This window comes from Triticum dicoccoides, chromosome 5B (genome assembly GCF_002162155.2).
Source record: "Triticum dicoccoides isolate Atlit2015 ecotype Zavitan chromosome 5B, WEW_v2.0, whole genome shotgun sequence".
Taxonomy (NCBI): Eukaryota; Viridiplantae; Streptophyta; class Magnoliopsida; order Poales; family Poaceae; genus Triticum; species Triticum dicoccoides.
Window position 1 is genome coordinate 383,230,464 of NC_041389.1, and position 20,540 is coordinate 383,251,003.

General features: G+C 41.8%; 3 protein-coding genes across 9 annotated transcripts; 1 reads left to right on the plus strand and 2 right to left on the minus strand.

Moving 5' to 3' along the window:
• Positions 1-264: 264 nt before the first annotated feature.
• Positions 265-4,775, plus strand: LOC119309307 (probable plastidic glucose transporter 1). Its single transcript, XM_037585332.1, has 12 exons — positions 265-611; positions 695-830; positions 1,362-1,562; positions 1,716-1,815; positions 1,959-2,071; positions 2,497-2,590; positions 2,664-2,814; positions 3,144-3,290; positions 3,367-3,440; positions 3,665-3,753; positions 3,988-4,102; positions 4,210-4,775. The coding sequence occupies exons 1-12, from the start codon at positions 374-376 to the stop codon at positions 4,405-4,407; spliced, it is 1,656 nt and encodes a 551-aa protein (XP_037441229.1). The 5' UTR covers positions 265-373; the 3' UTR covers positions 4,408-4,775.
• Positions 4,776-6,654: 1,879 nt separating this feature from the next.
• Positions 6,655-9,720, minus strand: LOC119309308 (type IV inositol polyphosphate 5-phosphatase 9-like). Its single transcript, XM_037585333.1, has 8 exons — positions 9,072-9,720; positions 8,847-8,989; positions 8,660-8,767; positions 8,238-8,556; positions 7,956-8,140; positions 7,485-7,593; positions 7,229-7,380; positions 6,655-7,128 (listed from the first exon to the last, which is right to left on the minus strand). Exons 1-8 carry the CDS (start codon positions 9,168-9,170, stop codon positions 6,969-6,971), a joined length of 1,275 nt encoding a protein of 424 aa, XP_037441230.1. The 5' UTR covers positions 9,171-9,720; the 3' UTR covers positions 6,655-6,968.
• A 147-nt stretch (positions 9,721-9,867) lies between these two features.
• LOC119309309 (monoacylglycerol lipase-like) lies at positions 9,868-19,162 on the minus strand. Of its 7 annotated transcripts, none has more exons than XM_037585336.1 (10): positions 18,474-19,162; positions 16,555-16,593; positions 16,410-16,480; positions 15,861-15,925; positions 15,667-15,759; positions 15,448-15,540; positions 14,238-14,658; positions 12,891-12,952; positions 9,995-12,059; positions 9,868-9,895 (listed from the first exon to the last, which is right to left on the minus strand). In XM_037585336.1, the coding sequence occupies exons 1-7, from the start codon at positions 18,863-18,865 to the stop codon at positions 14,239-14,241; spliced, it is 1,173 nt and encodes a 390-aa protein (XP_037441233.1). In that variant the 5' UTR covers positions 18,866-19,162; the 3' UTR covers positions 9,868-9,895; positions 9,995-12,059; positions 12,891-12,952; position 14,238. The 7 variants fall into 7 exon arrangements, with proteins under 7 accessions (XP_037441233.1, XP_037441235.1, XP_037441234.1 ...); XM_037585338.1 differs by having other exon boundaries at positions 9,995-10,000; positions 11,702-12,952; XM_037585337.1 differs by having other exon boundaries at positions 9,995-10,052; positions 11,702-12,952.
• Positions 19,163-20,540: the final 1,378 nt, after the last annotated feature.

A 20,540-nucleotide genomic window follows, 5' to 3' on the forward strand; every position in this document is an offset into this window, starting at 1 on the left:
TTCCGAATGGAGGGAGTACCTCACACTTGTATATACAAGAAACTAGTGTGTTTTATATAAGAAAAAGGGACACGAGCCCAGTTGACTTTCCAGATTAGGAAAACAAAAACTTGCATTTTTTGCCTTAAAAAAAACTTGTGCTCACTTTCAGTCAAGCAGGTGACAGTGTGACACGTGGCCACTGCTTCTTCACGAGCCATGGTACAAACTGGCCCCACATAAAATCAGCTGTTCCGCGTCGCGGCTTCCCCTTCACCCGTTTCCTCTGCGCGCGCTCGCCTACCTCCCCCCCTCCCAAATTCGCTCGTTACTTCCCCACTACGCCCCTCGCCCGCCGGCTGCTCGACGAATTGCCCGTCCCGTCGCCGGAGCGATGATGCCGCCGACGCCCCTTGCCGCGATGCTTATACTCCCCTCGGCGCCCTCGCTGCGACCGCGGCTCGGCCTCGGGCCGTCCTCTAGCCGCGCGCGCGGAGCCGCCCTCCGTGCCCTGCCGCGCCGCCTCGAGCTCTGGCACCCACGCCTCGCCGCCGTAGAGAGCGGGCCTCCTTCCAGCCAATCTTCTGCCCCGCCGCCTCAGCCTAGCTCGGAATTGCTGGGCGGCATCCCAGGTTCGGCATCCGTTGCTTCTTTGTTGCTCGTGCACGTGTTGGTCCGTTGATGTAATGACGCGAGCTTTCGCTGTTCTTGACAGGACTGGATGCGGGGTTCGGAGGCGGCGGCGGTGGTGGTGGAGATGGAGGTGGTGACGCTGATCTCGGGTGGGTGCGGGCGTTCCCGCACGTGCTCACGGCGTCCATGGCCAATTTCCTCTTTGGCTACCACATTGGGTGCGTAAGAGAATACTCTCTCCGTCCCAAAATAACTGCCTTTGGTTTGGTACAACTTTGTACTAAAGTTGTACTAAATCAAAGACACCGGGGGAGTAGTTAGCAACCTTAGGGTTTACAACATATCCTTTCTACGAGTGTTAAACTGGACGTGCCACTTATGTGTTCTTTCTCAATTAGATTTAAAGTTTAAAATTTAGAAAACATGCATAGACCCTAACTTGTTTTTGAATATCTTTGATTGGTAATCTCAATCAGTTGTTATGCAGTAGCTGGTAGTCACATCATTACTACATAAATTTTGCATAGGAAATGGTGCAGCTGTCATCAAAATTCATGTGGCTTCAAAGAAATTTAAATGATCAATGTCAGTTAAAATGTGAACACTGAATTTGGAATGTATGCTGAAGTATGTGTATTCGACTGTTTAATGGGCTATACATTGCAATGTTATTTTCAGTTTACTGGTGCTGATATCTATGTTATGTTAAAACATTCTAGTAAAGTCTCGGTGCATGATGTAATTTGCAGGGTCATGAATGGTCCGATAGAGGATATTGCACGAGAGCTTGGTTTTCAAGGAAATCCGTTTCTCCAAGGTCTTGTGGTCAGCATATTCATTGTCGGTGCATTCTTTGGGAGCTTAGGCTCGTCTGCGCTAGTTGATTATTTAGGTTGTAAAAGGACTCTTCAGATTGATAGTATTCCATTAATTGTTGGGGCTTTCATCAGGTACTTTTTCTACATTCGTAGGTTTATGGAGTTTCTTCTTCTAACTGCTGTCGTAACATAGTTGTACAGAAGTTAACATCAAATTCAGTCTTTCCTCTTAACAGCATATCCATTTTATAAACATCATTTGTCACGTCTAATACAGTAATACAGTGCACAGGCACATTCGTTGGATGAGATGCTCCTGGGAAGGTTCCTTGTTGGCATTGGAATTGGCGTGAATACCGTGCTTGTTCCAATATACATCTCTGAGGTACACTTCAGAAATGTGATGCTTCAGAATTGAACGGCAGTGCAATAGCACTATGCTTAGTCTTATACCCAGTTCTCATGTCTTGATTGTTTCCAATATCTCTGTATCAATTTTCGCTCTTTTTACATGCTACTACATACTAGGTTGCTCCAACAAAATACAGAGGCACTTTGGGTACTCTATGCCAGATTGGAACATGTTTAGGAATAATTGCTTCACTTTCCTTGGGGATACCTTCTGAAAGTGATCCACATTGGTGAGGCACCTTTCGTTGGCTTTTCTGCTATGTTAATGATGTAAGTTATCATTGGTTTAATTTTTTTACAGTGCCCGTGATCATGGAACAAATTCATAACACATACTTATTAATCAAGCAGGTTCATAACCTTTTTTCTCACATATCTCAGTAGTGTAGAAGAATAGAACCAATGCAAAGGTTATCAATTGTTGAAATAAATCATAGTCATATGAAGAATATTGCACTGTTACAGCTTTACAGGAGCCCAAATTTCTAGCTTTAACTACTAAGTCTCGAGACTTTACATATTAAAACAAACACTTTGATTTTGAACACTTCACATTTTTGTTAAGCTTTGTGAACAAATTTCTAACCAAATGCATTTTATTTTTAGTAGATTCTTAACATGTTGCCTAATTAATATTTTGGGTTCCTTTCCATAGGTGGCGAACAATGCTTTATGCAGCATGTGTGCCTGGTTTTTTCATTGTTGTTGGAATGCAATTCGCCGTTGAGAGTCCACGGTGGCTTGCCAAGGTGTGGCTTTGCTTAATTGTGAGTTTTATTTAGTTGATCAAGACCACTCGTATCAGTATATTCCATCATGTAGGTTGGGAGATTAGATGATGCCAGAAAAGTGGTAGAGAATATTTGGGGAGTTTCTGAAGCGGAGAAGGCCATGGAAGAAATGAAATCTGTTGTTGCAAACGACGATTCACAGGCTAGCTGGTCAGAACTTCTGGCGGAACCCCACAATAGAGGTTGTTTCCATTACCTATATATTTCCTTTTGCTGTTCCTTCTTTTGGTCTCTCTTCCTGATATGAATAACCATAATATGCTTGTGAACTGTATATGTTCGGATTTGTGCATGCTTGCTTATGTATCTAGGTATGGATGTGCACGTTCCTGCGCTTACATGCCCGCTTGAGGTTTTGCATCTCATTTTTGCATAACTTTGAACACAAATATCATTCTTTCTCCACACATCTTTTGTAAAGGAGAGGCCATGACCTTACCTGGAAGCATTTTTCTTTGGCATTATTATGATCTTTTTAGTTAGCAATAAATATTCTCTAATGTATATGCAGTTGCGTTGATTGGAGGGTCGCTTTTCTTTCTGCAACAGTTTGCTGGAATAAATGGTGTTCTCTATTTTTCATCATTAACATTCCGTGATGTTGGTATTACCAGTGGTATTTTGGCGAGCTTATATGTTGGAATAACCAACTTTGGAGGTTAGTTAAACTCCGGTATTCATGTTCCTCTATGTTGTATTTATAAACTCATGTACCATGTTTTGGGTGGTTTTAGGGGCACTTGTTGCTTCAAATTTGATGGACAAGCAAGGACGGAAGAATCTTTTGATAGGGAGCTATCTTGGAATGGTATGCAGCATTTTTCAGGCAGTCCGACACAATCTTAAATATTTTGTAAAAAAATATCTGTATTTTCCTTTTATTGGAGAGTTGATGACGAGTATATTGTTCCTTTGGTGCGCCGATATGATTTTCCTGATATTTAGGCAATCTTGCTATGTTGGTATGGTCCTTGTGCAAATACTGCTCTTGTTAAACATAATAATCTAATGCCACTTTCTTCCCATTTGCAGGCATTTGCTATGTTCCTCATAGTGTTTTCCATCAGCTTTCCCCTTGATGAAGGCGTTGGACATACCCTCTCAGTTACCGGAACTCTTTTGTATGCACTTTTACCTTCTTTCTCTCTAGCATATTCCTCATTGCATGGTCCACAGCAATTTAAAATGTGAGGACTAAAGCTCATTGCACTGCAATCACTTCACAGTTGTGACAAATAATCAGAATCTTGGTTAGAGACCTCACTCATGCTATTTGTGTTTCACTAATATTGAAATTGGCTAGGTATGTCACTCTTTTGTCCATGTGTACAGAAAACTTATGATTGCATTTTCAGGTACATTTTTACTTTTGCTCTTGGTGCTGGGCCAGTCACTGGAATTATCATACCTGAGCTGAGCAGTGCCCGGACACGCTCAAAAGTTATGGGGTTCAGCTTCACTGTACATTGGGTATGCACTCTACTCACTCTGTATCAAGAGTATTGTCCAGTCTCAAAAAAAAAAAAAAATACTGTCCTGTCTACCCCTATATGCTTATGGAATTGATTGTTTGTCAGATATGTAATTTTGTGGTGGGACTATATTTCCTGGAGCTTGTAAAGTTGTTTGGCGTCGGAGCGGTGTATGCAGGTTTTGGCGGAGTCTCCTTGCTGTCCGCACTTTTCGCTTACAATTTCATAGTAGAGACAAAAGGACGTTCTCTTGAGGAAATTGAGTTGTCTCTGAGCCCTGCTGCACCTGGAGAACGAAAGTAGAGCAGGTTGTTGTATTAAGTTATGCGGATGCGCCAAAAATGTACAGCATTCAACTGCCTCGATGAGTTTTTGAGCTGAGAAGTACATGAACACCAATGCCTGTGGGAACATCTGCTGGAGGATATGTAGAAGCAGTAGCTCTTTAGCAGCAACAGTTTGTTGCACCACATACACAGTTTCACCTAACTTCGATCATTACGCCCATGTATACAATAGATCACACTGTAATTGCAAACGCACCTCAGTTGATAATAGCGCTAGCCATTGGTGTACTGTCTAAATATTGGGTAGAGGAAATACCATTCTTGTATATATGTAGTATAGTTTGCAGTTCTTTATACATGAATATATTTTTTTGCGGGTCTTTATGCATGAACATGATGTGCATTCTTCCAGAGATGTGTAGTCATAGCATCGATATGGCTTGAGGCCAACGTATCCTATACAAATGGATAAAGTATTTCTTGGGTGCAAGGAAAACAAATCTGCTGTGAGTAGTGACCGTTTCACATCCACTTGTCTTTATTTTTTTTGGCAAAGTGCACGGATTCGAAGTTGGAACTTTTTCAAGAACACGTAACAGACTATGTTGAAGATTACACTTTTTTTTCCTTTCTACGGACGCATATCTGCAGAGCACTTTTTTTTTAGAGGTCTGCAGAGCACTTCTTTGTAAGTTCCACACCTCAACAGACGCACGTAGGAAACACTTTATACGCGCTGATTATCTGCCGCTGAGGCACGGCACCCGCGTTGGAGATATAATCGCCGGTGTTAGCAGCCAAAACTCCCAGGCCAAATCATTTATACTTCTAAATTCAGGCCATACATAGATTTCCTTTCTTCTACTTTGAAACAAGGTTGCGACCTTCCCCCCTTACTAGCCTAGGTGACGAGTAAATTTTTAAGAGCTGTGCAGTGTGCACACACCCGCTTCCACCCACTGCATGACCCGCGTCCTACTCACTGCGACAATACCTCACCTTAGTTAACTCGAAAGGAAAGCGAGCGGAGCTGATATTATCTCGACTGCTTGCTTGGCTATGGTACTCCCGTATATTGTACTATCTCTATGGGTAATAATAATAACATAACCCGCCTTCCTCCGCTCCGCTCCGCTACGCCCACCCCAACCCCCATCTTCAAGATAACATTCTTGGGATTATTTCATTACATAGGTGATCCAGCATGACTTCACCTTTCCCCCGTTGGGCTTCTTTATTTTGCTCGACGTAATCAGCTCCAACGCTCTGATAGGCTGCTCGTGGTAAACCGTAAGCAATGACCGCCCTTTCTTTGATCGTCGTTGTTTATTGGGACGGGGGCGTGGAGATCTTTCGGCGAGGTGTTGCGGGTGTTGAATGTTCAAAAGGAGTCTCGAAGATATCTGGTAGTCGGCAACTACCTGCCTAAGCATGGATGACGGTTTAACAGCAGGCCGTGCAATTTTCTTTAGTTTGCTCAAATGGTTATATGTAGCTTATTGCTTCCTGTGGCCATCATATGAGCACCCGAGTATTCTAGTGTTTCTGCAATAAGCGTGAAACTGGGCTGAGTTTTCTCTTTCGTTGTCGGAAGGAAAAGAAAAAGGAAGCATTTGTAATTCGTGAAAATAGTTAGTGCAACATATTTGGTGCTTAAAAATGCCAGTGTGGTAGGATGACATGTATATTCCAGTAGCACAGGGAGTATCATGTAAAAGGATTAGCCTAGCCGTCCATGTCCATTGGTCTAAATTTAAAGCTCACACAGAAAGATAGTGATCTACTCCCTCGGTTCCAAAATATTTGTCTTTCTAGGCATTTTAAATGGACACAACATATGGATGTATGTAGACATATTTTAGAGTGTAGATTCGCTCATTTTGCTCCGTATGTAGTCACTTGTTGAAATCTCTAGAAAGACAAATATTTAGGAACGGAGGGAGTACTAGTGGAATGCATGCTTTTCATTGCCCATGCAATGGAACCTTGCCTTTGAATGTTCTCCCCATCCATGACGAGTTCACGACAGCGTTGGGTCCATTGTTTCAAGCCACGGGATCTACCTTTTGCAACGGGCACCAGCATTTACGAGAATGCGACAGGGAAAGTGCGTCCAAATAGGTGCCGCGCCTCGTGTTTGAGATCAGCATCATCTCTAAACATCATAGTGAGGATTGACAGGAAAGGCACTGTTACGTGCCTAGTTGTTCAAGTGGATCTTGTAATACTAATTCAGGAATTAAGAGCTGAAACATCAGACCACTATGTTCAACTGGAAAACTCCTAATTTCTTTTAGCCACAATGTGTACAAAATACTTGCTAGGTAAATACTCCCTCTTAAAACAAATATAAGACATTTTAGAGACGAGAGAACAAAAAATTTATACAGCGTCACTGATAAGAACATCAGACTAGTCTATTTCCCAATTGCACACTGGTCGTCAATGAACGCTCAAGATCTCGTCAAAATTCATCATGGTTTCGCTATGTCCGTGATTGTTCCATATTTTAGATCGGAAGGCAGTGCCTCTGGTTGGATGGTGCATAACTTCCACCTCGACCATCGGCTGCAGAATTCAGCGCATGAAGCCACCAATAGAGTCCTCCGAATCTCCCCTGATCCTGCACTCGGCAATGAAACCTGCTCTCACCGGCCGGTGGTCTGACAACTTGTAGTCGCAGGTCCCATATTGGATCTGTTTCAGGCCCTTGCCGCGCCAAAGAATGCGATCACACCTGCACATGAAAATTTACACAACCAAGGTCACATTAATTTGTCCCTGAGAGAATCCCATCTCATGTACGGCGTTCTGAGTTAGGCATCAAGCTAGCTAACCATGCGGGAGCACGCTTCTTCTCCCCTCGCGCTGCTTCAAAGCACCAGTAGTACTGATCAGAGTTTGGCTGATACTTGTAGGTGGGGGAGAAGGTGACCGACCCTTCCTGAAAGCCCTCAAAAAGCCGCCCCGTTGAGAATTCAGACACTAGCTGCGATAGAACCAGGAGGAAAGGAAAAGCATAGTGGTATTCAGTATTTTTTTTCTGGTGGCATCGTTAAGGATGGCAGATCAGGTTAGCTTGGCAAACAATACCTGATCGTTCTCTAACAAGGTGGACCAGTTCTTAGCTTTCACCAGCAACCTTGTCTCAGGCTCTTCCAGTGATATCCTATAATTCAAGTCACCGAGCAAAACAACTTGGCTGCACATATGATAAAGGAAACACAATAAATGTCATGACCAAATCGGTGCTGCAAATCAAGACAAAATAAGCAACGCAGATAGTAACGTGTGTATAATACTGCATCATCTAGCATCTTGCTGGATTTGTAGTTCTCAGTTGAGATGCCCTTATGTCACATCAAACTAAGGACTAAAGAATGCAATCACTGGAATAATGTCAAAGCTAATCCAATGCATAGGGGTTAATATCCGTGGTTGTTTGATACTACAGCACAAATTTAAAGATGCCTTGGGATTACCTGTTGAAGAAATCTAAGAGGAACACCAAAAGCAAAAGACATACGAACACATGAGGTCAGTGAGCTGATGCTGTAAACTTACTCGTGATCGAGGATTTTCTTTGGCAGCTTTTTATTTCGACCACCATGGAATCTCGTCCTTGCAAGTATATCCGCTGCATCAAAGTTCCTCAGCAGCACATCCCCTTGTTTGCCACCTGAAGCCAGGTGACAACAAACAACACAAAAGCTTGTCTCATGCAGCAGAAATCGAACTGATACTGAACCCTGCAATCCACATATCAACATACATGGCCAACAGTCATGAGATTGTGCAGACAGATGATACACACTTCTTAATACTCATACATGAAGCAATGTGTACCTTGTTCCCTAGATAGCCCATGATACCTGAACCAACACATGACACATCCAGATGGTGAATGTATGACCTCAGATTGCTTCTCACCCAGACTGAGGTAAAGATGCCCACCATCTGCTTGCTCCTGATGCATATAAAGCACCCCTCTTGTGCAAAGCTTTCGATAGCACTACTATTTGTAGTTGTATGCTGCAACTGTGCTCCATCTCGTGTCTTCTTTTTGTTTAGTGCCTTCCCAATTAGTGAGTTCCACTTTGTAGAGATACACCTCTTGCTAGGACCAAGCACATTTACTGCATTCAGTGGCACTATTTCTTGGAACCTAAAACACCATCAGCACACAATATTATTGAGCTAGAACTAAAGAGCACTAATAACATTAGATGGGTTGGCACTTAGCACTTTGAACTGAACTAGATACTCACCCTAGAACATAGATGTCGTAGGAGTTAGCTCTTGTATCCAACCAATCCTCCAAGTCCAGATCATCTGTTGGTGCTATACCACCGATATTCCAAGTACTAGCAAACACCCTTCATGTCCACGAGAGATTGTTAGGAACAAAATGCAATGAACGAACTCGGGTGCTATGGGGTATACCACAAAAATCACCTGTATTTCAGTGTATCCTGCCTATCCAAGGGACTCTTTCCCAAGGTCTCATCCACTATGCCTGAAACATCAGAGATGGATTCATCGCCATGTAGCTCCTGGTGGTGCAGTATCTTATTTGTCGTCATCCTTGGCAGGATGATCTAGAAGAAGAACATCAGATGTTATGCTTCAACTCTGCAACAGAGAAAAGAAAGGCGTAGTTACAAATGCATGTCGGCTCACTTGTCCAAACTTCCTGTTCTCTCCCATGTTGTGGTAGCCTACTATGGACAAGGAAGAGATTGTCTTGCTGTCTAATAGTGGCATGCAGCAAGTAATCATAAACACAGCGAATGCTGCAAATATATAGCTGAGCTAATGGGCAGGAAAGAAAAGGGAGAAAGCAGTAGCTAAGATGTTGACAGAGTTGCAAGTCAAGAGGCTTCTCATTGCTTCCACCAACTCCAAAAATGTTTTTTCTCTTTTGTGCAGAACTTAAAATGTTCACATGATACATAATTGGTCCAAGACATGTTAAGCTTTCTGTAGACCAATTAGTTGACTGCTGGTTCTGATCTTAACAGAAGATAACAGCTAGTTTCTAATTTTGGCGTCACTCGTGTCAATGGCTCTATGCTAAATAGTACAAAGATATTACAGGTAACATCAGGAGAAAAACAATGATCAAGTGGCATAAGAAATAATGTAAATATGCAATCCAAAGTGTTCTGATAGGCGAGCTACACTGTCATGCTTGATTGGCTGGGGATGAAACCATTCTCTGTTGAATAATGGCTGGGTGGGAATATAAAAAGGCCCACTTGTGCAACTTGCTTACCTAATATATATTGTTATTATTATCTGTTTGTGATGACACCTTTGGTTTTGGCACGGAAACCACAAACTGGTGTTTCAACTTTGCTAGAACTTGGACTTATGTATGTAGCTATTTGCATGTGTCCACTATCTGAAAAGATCTCAAGACTACGTTTCTTGGAAGGAGAAAAGGAAAGATAGAGAAAAGATCTCAAGGTTGTACCAGCTTTGTGCCATGGTGTGGATAGATCCTGCAGGTGGCATATGGCACATAGACACAAAAAGATCATATTAGAGTTAATGCGCTCAATTATGTGTTTTTAGTAACAAAAATGTCGTAGTAGGCTTACCTCTGCCTGAATTCCAAGTGGAAGATATTATTACATTTGATACTTATCAGGTTGGGCTCTTCACAGAGGAGAAAAACAATTACTCCCTCCGTTCCATATTAGTTGTCGCTCAAACGGATGTATCTAGCACTGAAATACGTCTAGATACATCCGTTTCAGCGACAACTAATATGGAACGGAGGGAGTACTAATAGTGAATTCATGGGCTCCTCTTCACAGAGTAGAAAAACAATTACCAACAGTGAATTCATGGGCTCCTCTTCACAGAGGAGAAAAACAATTACCAATAGTGAATTCTTCACAGAGGAGAAAAACAATTACTAATGGTGAATTCATGGGCCAGGTACTAGAGATAAAATGAACAGAAAAACTCATGTTGTATATTTTAGTTCTAGTGGTCATGGAGACGCTACAAGTTGGTGATTTGACAAAAGAATCACAAAAGAGCAATAAAAGAATAAAAAAAGGGACATCAAAAGAGACAAGCAAGCACCTCTAGGCAAGACTAATGCCCATCGTCCATTTTCCCGAACAACCAAATTGGAGGCTACTAGCTTGTCCCATGTTTCTTCATCGGACAAGGCACCATTCTCATGAAACCATCATCGTTCTTTTTGCACCGAGGAAAACCAAGGCAGGAGTAGGATGGTCCCGAACCAGAAGAGGAAAAATTGTGTTCGTGCATTTCTATGAGACCTAAGTACCTAACTACACATTGGAATGCAGTCGCGCACAGCTGTGGGAATCTAAAAGCAGGTTTGTAACCACATGCCCACATGTATCATCATCCTGATCCTAGTAAATGGACGGTGGTGGTTCCCAGCGAGTCTCCAGTTGCATACTGTCAGTACTAGTAGAAGGCTAGTGGGCTAGATGAACATGTGATAGTTTTTTGGAAACTGTATGCATGCAAATAATAGAATAATGTGAATTAGTCAATCATTCACAATGACCCGTTATAAAAAATAATATTGAATTCAATCACTAACAGTGGTGTGAACGAGAAACTTATTTGGGTACTGTTACTTAACTTATAATATGATTACAAACATTTCAACCACCATGAAAAATTCATATTTTAAGAGTTCGACTGAAAAACATCATACATATCGATTTTCAATGGCAGTTTATCAATATCAATCATCATAGTGCCATAAAACTCAATAACATGTTACTTCAATTTTCTGGTATACTACTGATAAACAGGTATACTACTGATAAACAGGTATACGCCTTTTATCTATAAACAAGAACAAGAAAAGCATACAATATGTCTGGCGTACCACCAGTTCTAAGTATATAAGGTTTTAAAATAAATATTGGACATGGAACTACTAAACACGTAAAGTAAAGAGTTGCCAATAAAATAACCCCTCCGTTCCAAAATACTAGATGTTCTAGGTCTGTCCTAAGTCAAACTTCTTTAAGTTTGACCAAGTGTACATGAAATTTTGCTAATACCTACAACATCAAACACATATAGTAGTATGAAAATATATTTTATGGTTAATCTAATGAACTAATGTGGTGTTGTAAATGTTTGTATAGTTTTCTGTAGACTTGATCAAAGTTAAAGAAGTTTGACTTAGGACAAACTTTGAACTTAAAGTATTTTGGAACAGAGGGAGATTTTATGATAAGTCAATATTATAAGCACACAATACAGATATTTAGATAAATGACACAGTAAATAATTGTGCAAGCAACCTTGATGAGATCTTGACAAAGAACGGACTGGTACCAGCTCACTTGAGTAGCATGGTCAACTTGAAGATGATGTCCGTCTGATAGGATCACATGTGCCAGAGACTATGACGATGAAGATCGAAGAGCCACGAGCACGCGACTCAGAGGTTATCTACACTCTACAGGTCAGCTTGCGTACATAATTTGAGTAGCATAATCCCATAATAACTTATGTTGTTCAGCTCCGAAAACATGATCAGGTCTGAGCTAGATACAAGGTGTCTTCTCTCTTACGATGATGGTAGGAAACCCACCATAACTTCAGTAATATTGAGAAATCAAAGTTCAGCAAAGGAGATGTCTGCTTGTTCAACTGTCACTAGATGCATTCCATAAAATGGATAAGAACTAGGAGTATATATTTTTGTGTATATGCAAACAAGGGGTCAGGGTTTCTGTGGTCAGTGACAAAGAGAAATGTCTGCCTTCTGTAAATATCAAATAACACTTGATAGATTGCAGCTTTTCTGAACATTAATTCACTGTATGCGCCTAATTGGTACTTGTTACACAACCATACCACGAAAACTTCAGCACAGAGGGATAGCAAAACAAACCAATACCACCACAGGAAAACAAATCTCTCTACTGGTAAAAAACAAATCTGGTGCATAATGCTTGCCACAACGGCACTATGTGAATATCCACTTCATATAAATTGTGTATATCATCAATAACTTGTCAAGAGCAGTCCTATATATTTGCAAATTGATACACCTTTTTACAATACCACAACTGATGACAAGATGGACACTGAACTGCACCTTTTTTTCTGTTAAGTTGCAGTTGCAGTATTTCTATATTAAGTACTATAATTTATTGGAGATGAGCTGAACTGTAACCAACATGAACTGTATCTGTTTCATAGTATAAATTAGTGTATATCATTCAATAACTGGTCAAGAGCAGTTCAATATATTGTCCGACTTTCTATTAATACTAGCATAACTGATGAAAAGATGGACACTGAACTACACATTTTTTAATGTTACAAGTTCCAGTTGTAGTATTCCTATATTATCATTTACTGGAAATGAGCTGAATCTGTATCTGTTTCAGAACCCATCGAACAACATGTACACAAACAAATGATGTATAAACCAAAATTTCAAAGGAAACAATGCATGCTGTTGTGGAATAGAGGGGGTACCTCAAACCTCATACAGATATCTTCTGATAATAGTTTAGGTAAAAATTTGTGAACAACACTACCTGCGAGATGCACAAAGAAATAGGGTTGGATTTATGATATCAGAGATGGCCACTACACGAGAGCGACATATTTGCAACCAGTAAGATGTGAATCTTCCACCACTTTCCAGAAATTAAAAAAGATATAGCCATGTCAGTATAGCTGGTACAGAAGGAGGGACTTCAAATTATAGCGCAGTTGACACAAAAAGAAAGTTTATATATCATCTTTGCCTTCAACAGCACAGATGCATAACACAAGAACTGAAAGAGATACACATATATTACTCAATATGTGCACAAGCATGCAAGCGGTGCTGTAAGTGCTTAGCTTGCACGGTTGCAGAAAAAGATACAGTAATAAAAATCTTGTTGCACTGACAAAAGGCTAATAGTATGCATACACCAATAATAGTCATGGTTTTTAAGGATAAAAACTATCATCTTCCAATGTCATCTATTCCGCATCATCATATCATTTCAGAAACAGCCATCATACCCCAAAACTTAACATAGAAGCAAATGGCATCTGCAAGTATGTTATGTACAGTACATGCCCTGTCTAAAGTGCAACCTTTGTTAGAAGCAAAATTATATAGCATTAGCTTACTTCATGATGATTAGATGAAATAACCAATACACCATTGAAGTCTGACTCAAAGGGAGAAGCATATCGACATCCTATTGGCTATAGCATGATGTAGTATGCTATTAAGATCATGGTATTGATAGTTTTGGGACTAACAGAACGTGTACACATGAAATGTTGCTGGGTTGTAATATCTGCAGACAGAACTACCATTGTAACTTACGCCACACAAAACTGTAATAGGTGTTGGACTATGTTACTGGCAACTAGCAATCCATCAAAGAATAGTTAATTGTGATAACATAGCTGACACTGCACAATAACCAATACAGCTCATCATTAACCTGATAGTGCGCACATCACACATCAGTAACATATCGCCTGGCTCTAGGCCCACACCATTAATATCTAAATTAAACTGATAGGTTGTGCTATTAGATGGATGATCAAAATTTACCAGAAACCAGTAAGAGCATCCAAATGCAATCCAGCAACAAATATTGAACTCATAACTTTTCTTTTTAACTAATGGAATAGAATGGAATTACATCATTTCTTGCATAACTTACATCTCAGGTAAGCTCCTTTCATACCCGTTATTAAATAACTAGACAAAAACATCTATGAAGACAGCGGAAGATGCTAAAACATCGTGTGTTACAATTATCTTGTCCTATATACCATGTTACAAGTGAAAGCACCTCGTAGCTGATTCACCTTACCATCTGTGGAGAGCATTAAGTCTTGAGCTCAACCAAGTGATGATGTCATTGGCTATATCATCCCTTTCAGGCTCGAAGAGAAGGTCGTGTAAATATCCGTCATATAGCTTGATTGATTTATGAGTCGACATTGATGCTTGGTAAAGTCGTTGGGATGCTCTTGGGTCAGTTATCGTGTCAGCTGTCCCATGAAGAACTAGAAAAGGGACTGTAACTCTACTTAAGTTTCTCTGCAAGTATGATGATATCCGGAGGATTTCGTTGCCTGTTCTAACTCTAATCGGTCCAGTATACACAAGTGGATCTGCATACTTGATCTTCAGAGCCTCTGGATCACGGGAAACAGGAGGCCCTCTCTTATGCAAAGCACTAACCCGGTATTTCGGAGCCAACACCGAGAAGATTGGTGCAACAACCTGGTGTTGAGAATAACCAAAAATATATAAGAATTTGGAAACAGCACTTATTTTTTTTACCAAGGTTCCTACTGCAATCACTAGTACCAAATGAAACGACTGCGTCCCATGTTGAAACTACCAACTAAAGTCAATTCTTTGTATAAATATGACAGAAAGAACATATCAAATACTGAGAAAAACAGTGATTCTCAACAATCGGTTCTACAGGAATTTAAATATGTACCCTCTTGTTGGAATACTGAAGTTTAAACTTCACAACAAGCTATACTGCAACCCTTACAAGTTAAAATAATATTGCATGTATTCACGTCCTGGTACACACAGAAGGTTAAAAATGCAAAATATTTTACACTGTATGTGTCCATATAAATGAAGGAATAATAAAATGCACCTTCCTTCAGTTGTTGTCATCTGTTATAGTTCATTTTTTAAACTATATGTACAACAAAAATAACTGAGGAAGCATATCACAATGGAAAGTAACAGGGACGATGGATTTTTAGCACAGGATAACAATATTTCTACGTATTGACATGATAAGATCATTTGAAATGTGGACCTAAATCTCCCCGGTGTCGATAGATATTACCCTACTAATCTCGTTCCTTTCAAGTAACATCAAGCATACGAGGATGGTATTCCAGGAGTGCAAGATGTAGAAAATGGAAAGATGGGTGTTGTTCATATAACAGACCCCAGCCACAGAGCCACCCCACAGCAACCTTCGGTTAAAAAAGAAAACCACCGTAATCACTAGAAAGAAAGGCATCGCTAAAATGTGCTTACTTTGATAATCGGATGAGATGGCTGAACGTGAATAGCTGGCGAGGTCAAGATCAAACCTTCTATATGAACTTCCACACAAGGATCTAGTGCTGCCTTTGAATGATCAGCAAACAAAAGGAATACGAGTTAGTAATTTAGTATTCCAGTTATGATGCTTACGGTTTAATACCACCAAGAGAAACCAACAATATTATATAACTGCTTCTTATACCAGCATACCTTCAAAACAATAGCTCCACCTGTGGAGTGGCCAAATAAGAAGCATGGCAAACCATAGTTTTCTTCTAACACAACATCCTCTAAAAATTCTTTCTGCGCACAGAGAAACTTAGTTCAAGAAAGCCCAGATACAAAATAAACTATGACTAGAACTCCATATCTCGACAGTTATTCAAAAGATAAAGAAACATTACCAAGTCACCAACAGCATGATCAAGCGATGAAACATAACCATGCGCGCCATCACTTCCGCCATGTCCTTGAGAGAAAAGACACAATGCAACAATTTAATAAGAAAGACTCCAAATGCATGAAGAGAAGGAGGAAGACTGAGAATGGAAACCAGTTCGTTCACTTCCAGGACGAAAGCATAACAGTCATAAAGAAGAATATATCACTAGCATCATTAAAAGCAGAAGAAATATTTGGTAGTAGATATATACTGTGCCATGTATATATGATATTAATTAGGTTGTTTACACTGAATAACCGCATACATAGCTGACATGGCAACAGGTATCCTGCGACTACTAAGAACAGTGTAGATTAACTTGAGCAAGACGATAACCTAATTAAATTATGAGTCTATCGACTTCATATTGTATTGTTGATCTAGTTTGAAAGAACTTAAAATCTTAAACCTCAGGTGAACTTTATAGTTGGTAGTAGGGATTACAGAGTTATGAATCTTATTAAAAGCAATAAGCAGGTCAAAGCCCAGTATATTACGGTAACTAACTCACCTATCCAATCCATCGCATAAACTTTAAGACCTTGATCATTCAACAACTTTGCAAAATGGTCGTATCTTCCACTGCGGGACACTCACTGCTGTCAGCAAAACCCACTATAGAAATCAATCTTGGTATATCCATATATTACATATACCTATGCTCATTTAGACCATGTAGCAGAACAACAATACCCCTACATGATTTGAAAAACAAAAGATGTCAAGATAAGTGTCTACAGAAAACTATATAGAAGATTATGCGGTAGATCAAGTAGCACTCGGCCCACATGATGATAGAGTAACAGTTAGTTAATTATACCATGCATGTAAACTCCTATATCATACATCCTGTAAATTTTAGGTTTCCAATAGCATATATGCTGAAAATGCAAAGCATGCAGTAGCAGTGCATAATGTCTAAATATGATACTTCCTCCGTCCCAAAATAAGTGTCGCTGATTTAGTACAAAGTTGTACTAAATCAACGACACTTATTCTGGGATGGAGGGAGTATATGCATTCTTATGTTTTTACAAGCCGCTCCCTCTGTTCCATAATAATTGTAGTTCTGGGATTGTCCTAAGTCAAACTTCATTAAGTTTGACCAAGTCTATATAAGAATATATCAAAATCCACAAAATCAAAATTACTTTGTTAGATTCAATATGAAATACATTTTCATATTATATATATTTGATATCGTAGATCTTTGCGGATTTTTCAATAGACTTGGTCAAACTCAAAAAAGTTTGACTTACGAAAATCCTAGAACTTCACTTATTTTGAAACGTAGGGAGTACAAATGATTTTTTTTGTGAAGTAGCATACATTTTCATTAATGTATCCTGAGTTCCCTACCTAAGTACCAAACTATACGAAATAGCAGCATTGGTGAGCAAGTTGCCGCCAAGTGCAAACCATAACATAGTCTTTTCCTAGATCGAATATGCTTCCACTCTGTCATTACAGGTTGACGCCAAGGGCCAACCATGACAAAGTAGTTTTGGGCCTAGACAGAAAACGCCCAAAAGCTCCTTTTGTGAGTTTGTCAGTCATTATAGCTACATCCAGGTTGCTAACTCCACTTTTAAGTACCCATAAAAGTTTGTCTTCCCTTTTTGGAGATATATGTGTAGGTTTATCTGAGACAACAACAAAATGTTAAGTTTATAGCCTGCAGCTTGGTGAGCGCCATCACTTCCACTATTTTGCAGGAGTCCCTCATTTCATAACTTTGTTGTCAAAATGTTCTAATAACAAACTAAATATTGGATATGCTATTAATCTAGGGATTAATTTTGCATGTGCAGCTTCACATGTAGATCCTACAGTCATCTAGACATAGCCCAATTTATGACTGGGAGATTTATTAAACAGTTTATCTTGTCTTCGTACTTCTGAAAAAATAAACTTAAAATCTCATCAACTAGTGCTTTCCGTGAATATCTGCAGCCCCAGCTCCATGAATCAAATAGTATAGATAGTAATAAAACCCATCACCAGAAATGCCTCCCCATTATGCTTCCCCGTGCTAATGAAAAGATTCCGCCACAAGTAACCACAGTGGTACAGTATAGAGAGACCGCCCTGAACACTTCGACAGAATGATTAGTCCCTTGTAATCTACGTCGCGCACATAGAAATCTTAACATTAGCTAGCCTTATGGTTGGTAAACAAACATATTTGTCATGTAATCCCCCATGTTTGCATGGTCTAATCCCCACAAAATCACGTGCAAGGAACCCACAAACTTCCAGTCTCAGTAGAATATTCTGACATTCTCTCATGATTCCCTACTATCAGACCTCCCTATCAGACAACGGGTGGCACCCCAAGACAAAAAATGAGTATGCACTACTCGATGGTACCAACACAGATCAAATCAAATTGCGCCAAATTAAGCGTAACACAGATCAAATCATCTCCAACAACTAACTTACAGAAAGCAGACACGCGTGATGCCACAACCGCGTCGAGCAGCAGAGAAAAAGCGCCGCGACTGGGTGAATCGGTGCTACTACGATAACAAATTGAATTTCCACGATGCTGCGTTGGCAAATGAGGTGGGAATACCTGACGGGGTCGGCGGAGGCGGGAGTCCACGACTGCGTGAAGAGCGTGTCTCCCCTGGCCGTCTCGAACACGGCGAACTCCCGCCTGCTCCTCCCCGTCCCCGCCTCCTCCGCTTCCTGCTGCAGCCTCCGGATCGCCAGCTCGCGCCTCACAGCCGCGTCCATCTCCTCCGCGCCCCTCCACCACCTCCTCTCCCCCTCCCCCTCCCCGTCCTCGGCCGCGGCTGCCATTTCCGATGCACGCGGCGCGGCTAGGCAGAGCCGACTGGGCGGCATCGGCAGCCCCCGCACCCTCGCCGCGACAGGCAGCGGGACGACGACCCGTACCACCGCCGGCAACCGCGGCGGCGGTCGGGGCGCCCTGCCCGCCGGCGAGGCCGCCGGGGCCCACATGTCGGCCGAGCGCGGCGGGTGGGTCGCTCCGAGGAGGAGGAAGCGTTGGTGGAAACGGTCGGCTCGAATGGAACAACGGGGGCGGAAGCGGGAGGGATCTGGCAATGGAAGCTTCTCCTCTCGAGAAATCTGTCGTCAAATCCCTCCTCGGTCTCTCCTTGAGCTCGATCTTTATATTTGGCGAGAGTTTTCTAACGTAGACATTCGCCGTGGCGCTTGGGACAACGCGGAGGTGAGGAGGTGTGCCGCACAAGTGCTGCGCTGGAAGGCGTACGGTACGCACCGATGGCACGTGGGTCCGGACGAGATGTTGAACGGGTCAGGACCCTTATGTCAGTGGAATAAAAAACGGTAATGATAACTCACGAACGTTCGGGAGTTAAGCATGGCAACCCGAACGATTTAGATGGCAAGTTTAGTTTGCGTGAGATTAGGGAAACACGGCAATTTTCTAACAAAAAAAAGGACAAAGTTGTCATCCCCTAACAACTAAAGTTGCCATCCCCTATGAACTAAAGTTGCCATGTAAAATCGTTCGGGACGAAATGCTCAAAATCCGAACGCTCGGGAGTTATTGTATTCCATAAAATAGTAGGGGTAGCTCGGACGTGGTGGCGGTGGGCACGTCCCAGTCCCAGTCCCAGTTGAAGCGTGTAGGCCTCTTGTGGGCGAGCGGTGCGCGAGGGCTGGCTCGAGCCGGGTGCAGGGACCGCTCGAAAAGTTCATTTTTGAGAGTAAAAATAATGACAGGTAAAATATGAGACAAAGACCCTCGTTGTTTTGTTTAACAAAAGGGGCAGTGCTAGGCGCCGGCGCACCGGCGCAAAGTTCGGCCAGTCACATCCCGTACGGACGATATGAAACTTTCAAACCGTCAGATCCAGTCTCTCACTTCCTCTCCAACCTCCAAACTCCCACGTGCCTTTGACTTTTCCCCCCAAAAATCAAACCAACGTGCCCCATGCGGGAGAGAGGACATGGCAGCTAGCGCCGCCGACCCCTTCCATGTACGCGCAGGCGACCACCCATAGCCGGTGAGCTCGCGGTGGTCCATCCCCCGGTTGCAGTGAAAAAGTCTCAGCGAACAAAAAAACTCCGATGGTCAATTGAAGCAAAAGCAATAGCCGCTTCCAGCCAAAATTAACAATGGTTCCAGCAAAAAAGTCGCAATAGCAAACTCTAAAAAGTTTAATTGTAGCAAACGAACTAGCCGGTTCCACCAAAAAATTGCGCTGGTTCCAGCTAAAAAAAAGTCGCGGGTGAGTCCGGTTCCAACAATATTGGGTGTTGTTGGTTTCCAGCACGTTGCGTCACTTGAGATGGATGTAGCAAATCTAGGCGCCGGTGGTAGCTTTCCCTGTTGCCCGTTGCAGCAAAAACGTGGTGTTGTCGCCGACTGGCACGCTCGTCGTCATATGGTCGTAGCAAATTCAACCGCCGGTAGTAACTTTATCGGTGCTGGTTGCAGCAAATCTCAGCACCATCGCCTCCACCACAAAATTCACCGTCGCTCCTTGCAGCAAATCCGGTCATCGGTTGTAGCACGACCAGTCACCGGTTGTAGCACGGCCGGTGTGTGGTCGTAGCACGGCCGTGCGACGGAGGAGCTAGGAGTGCGCCATGACCAGAGGAGGATGAGAGGATAGTGGTGTGTGGCCATGACGCCCACCCAAGG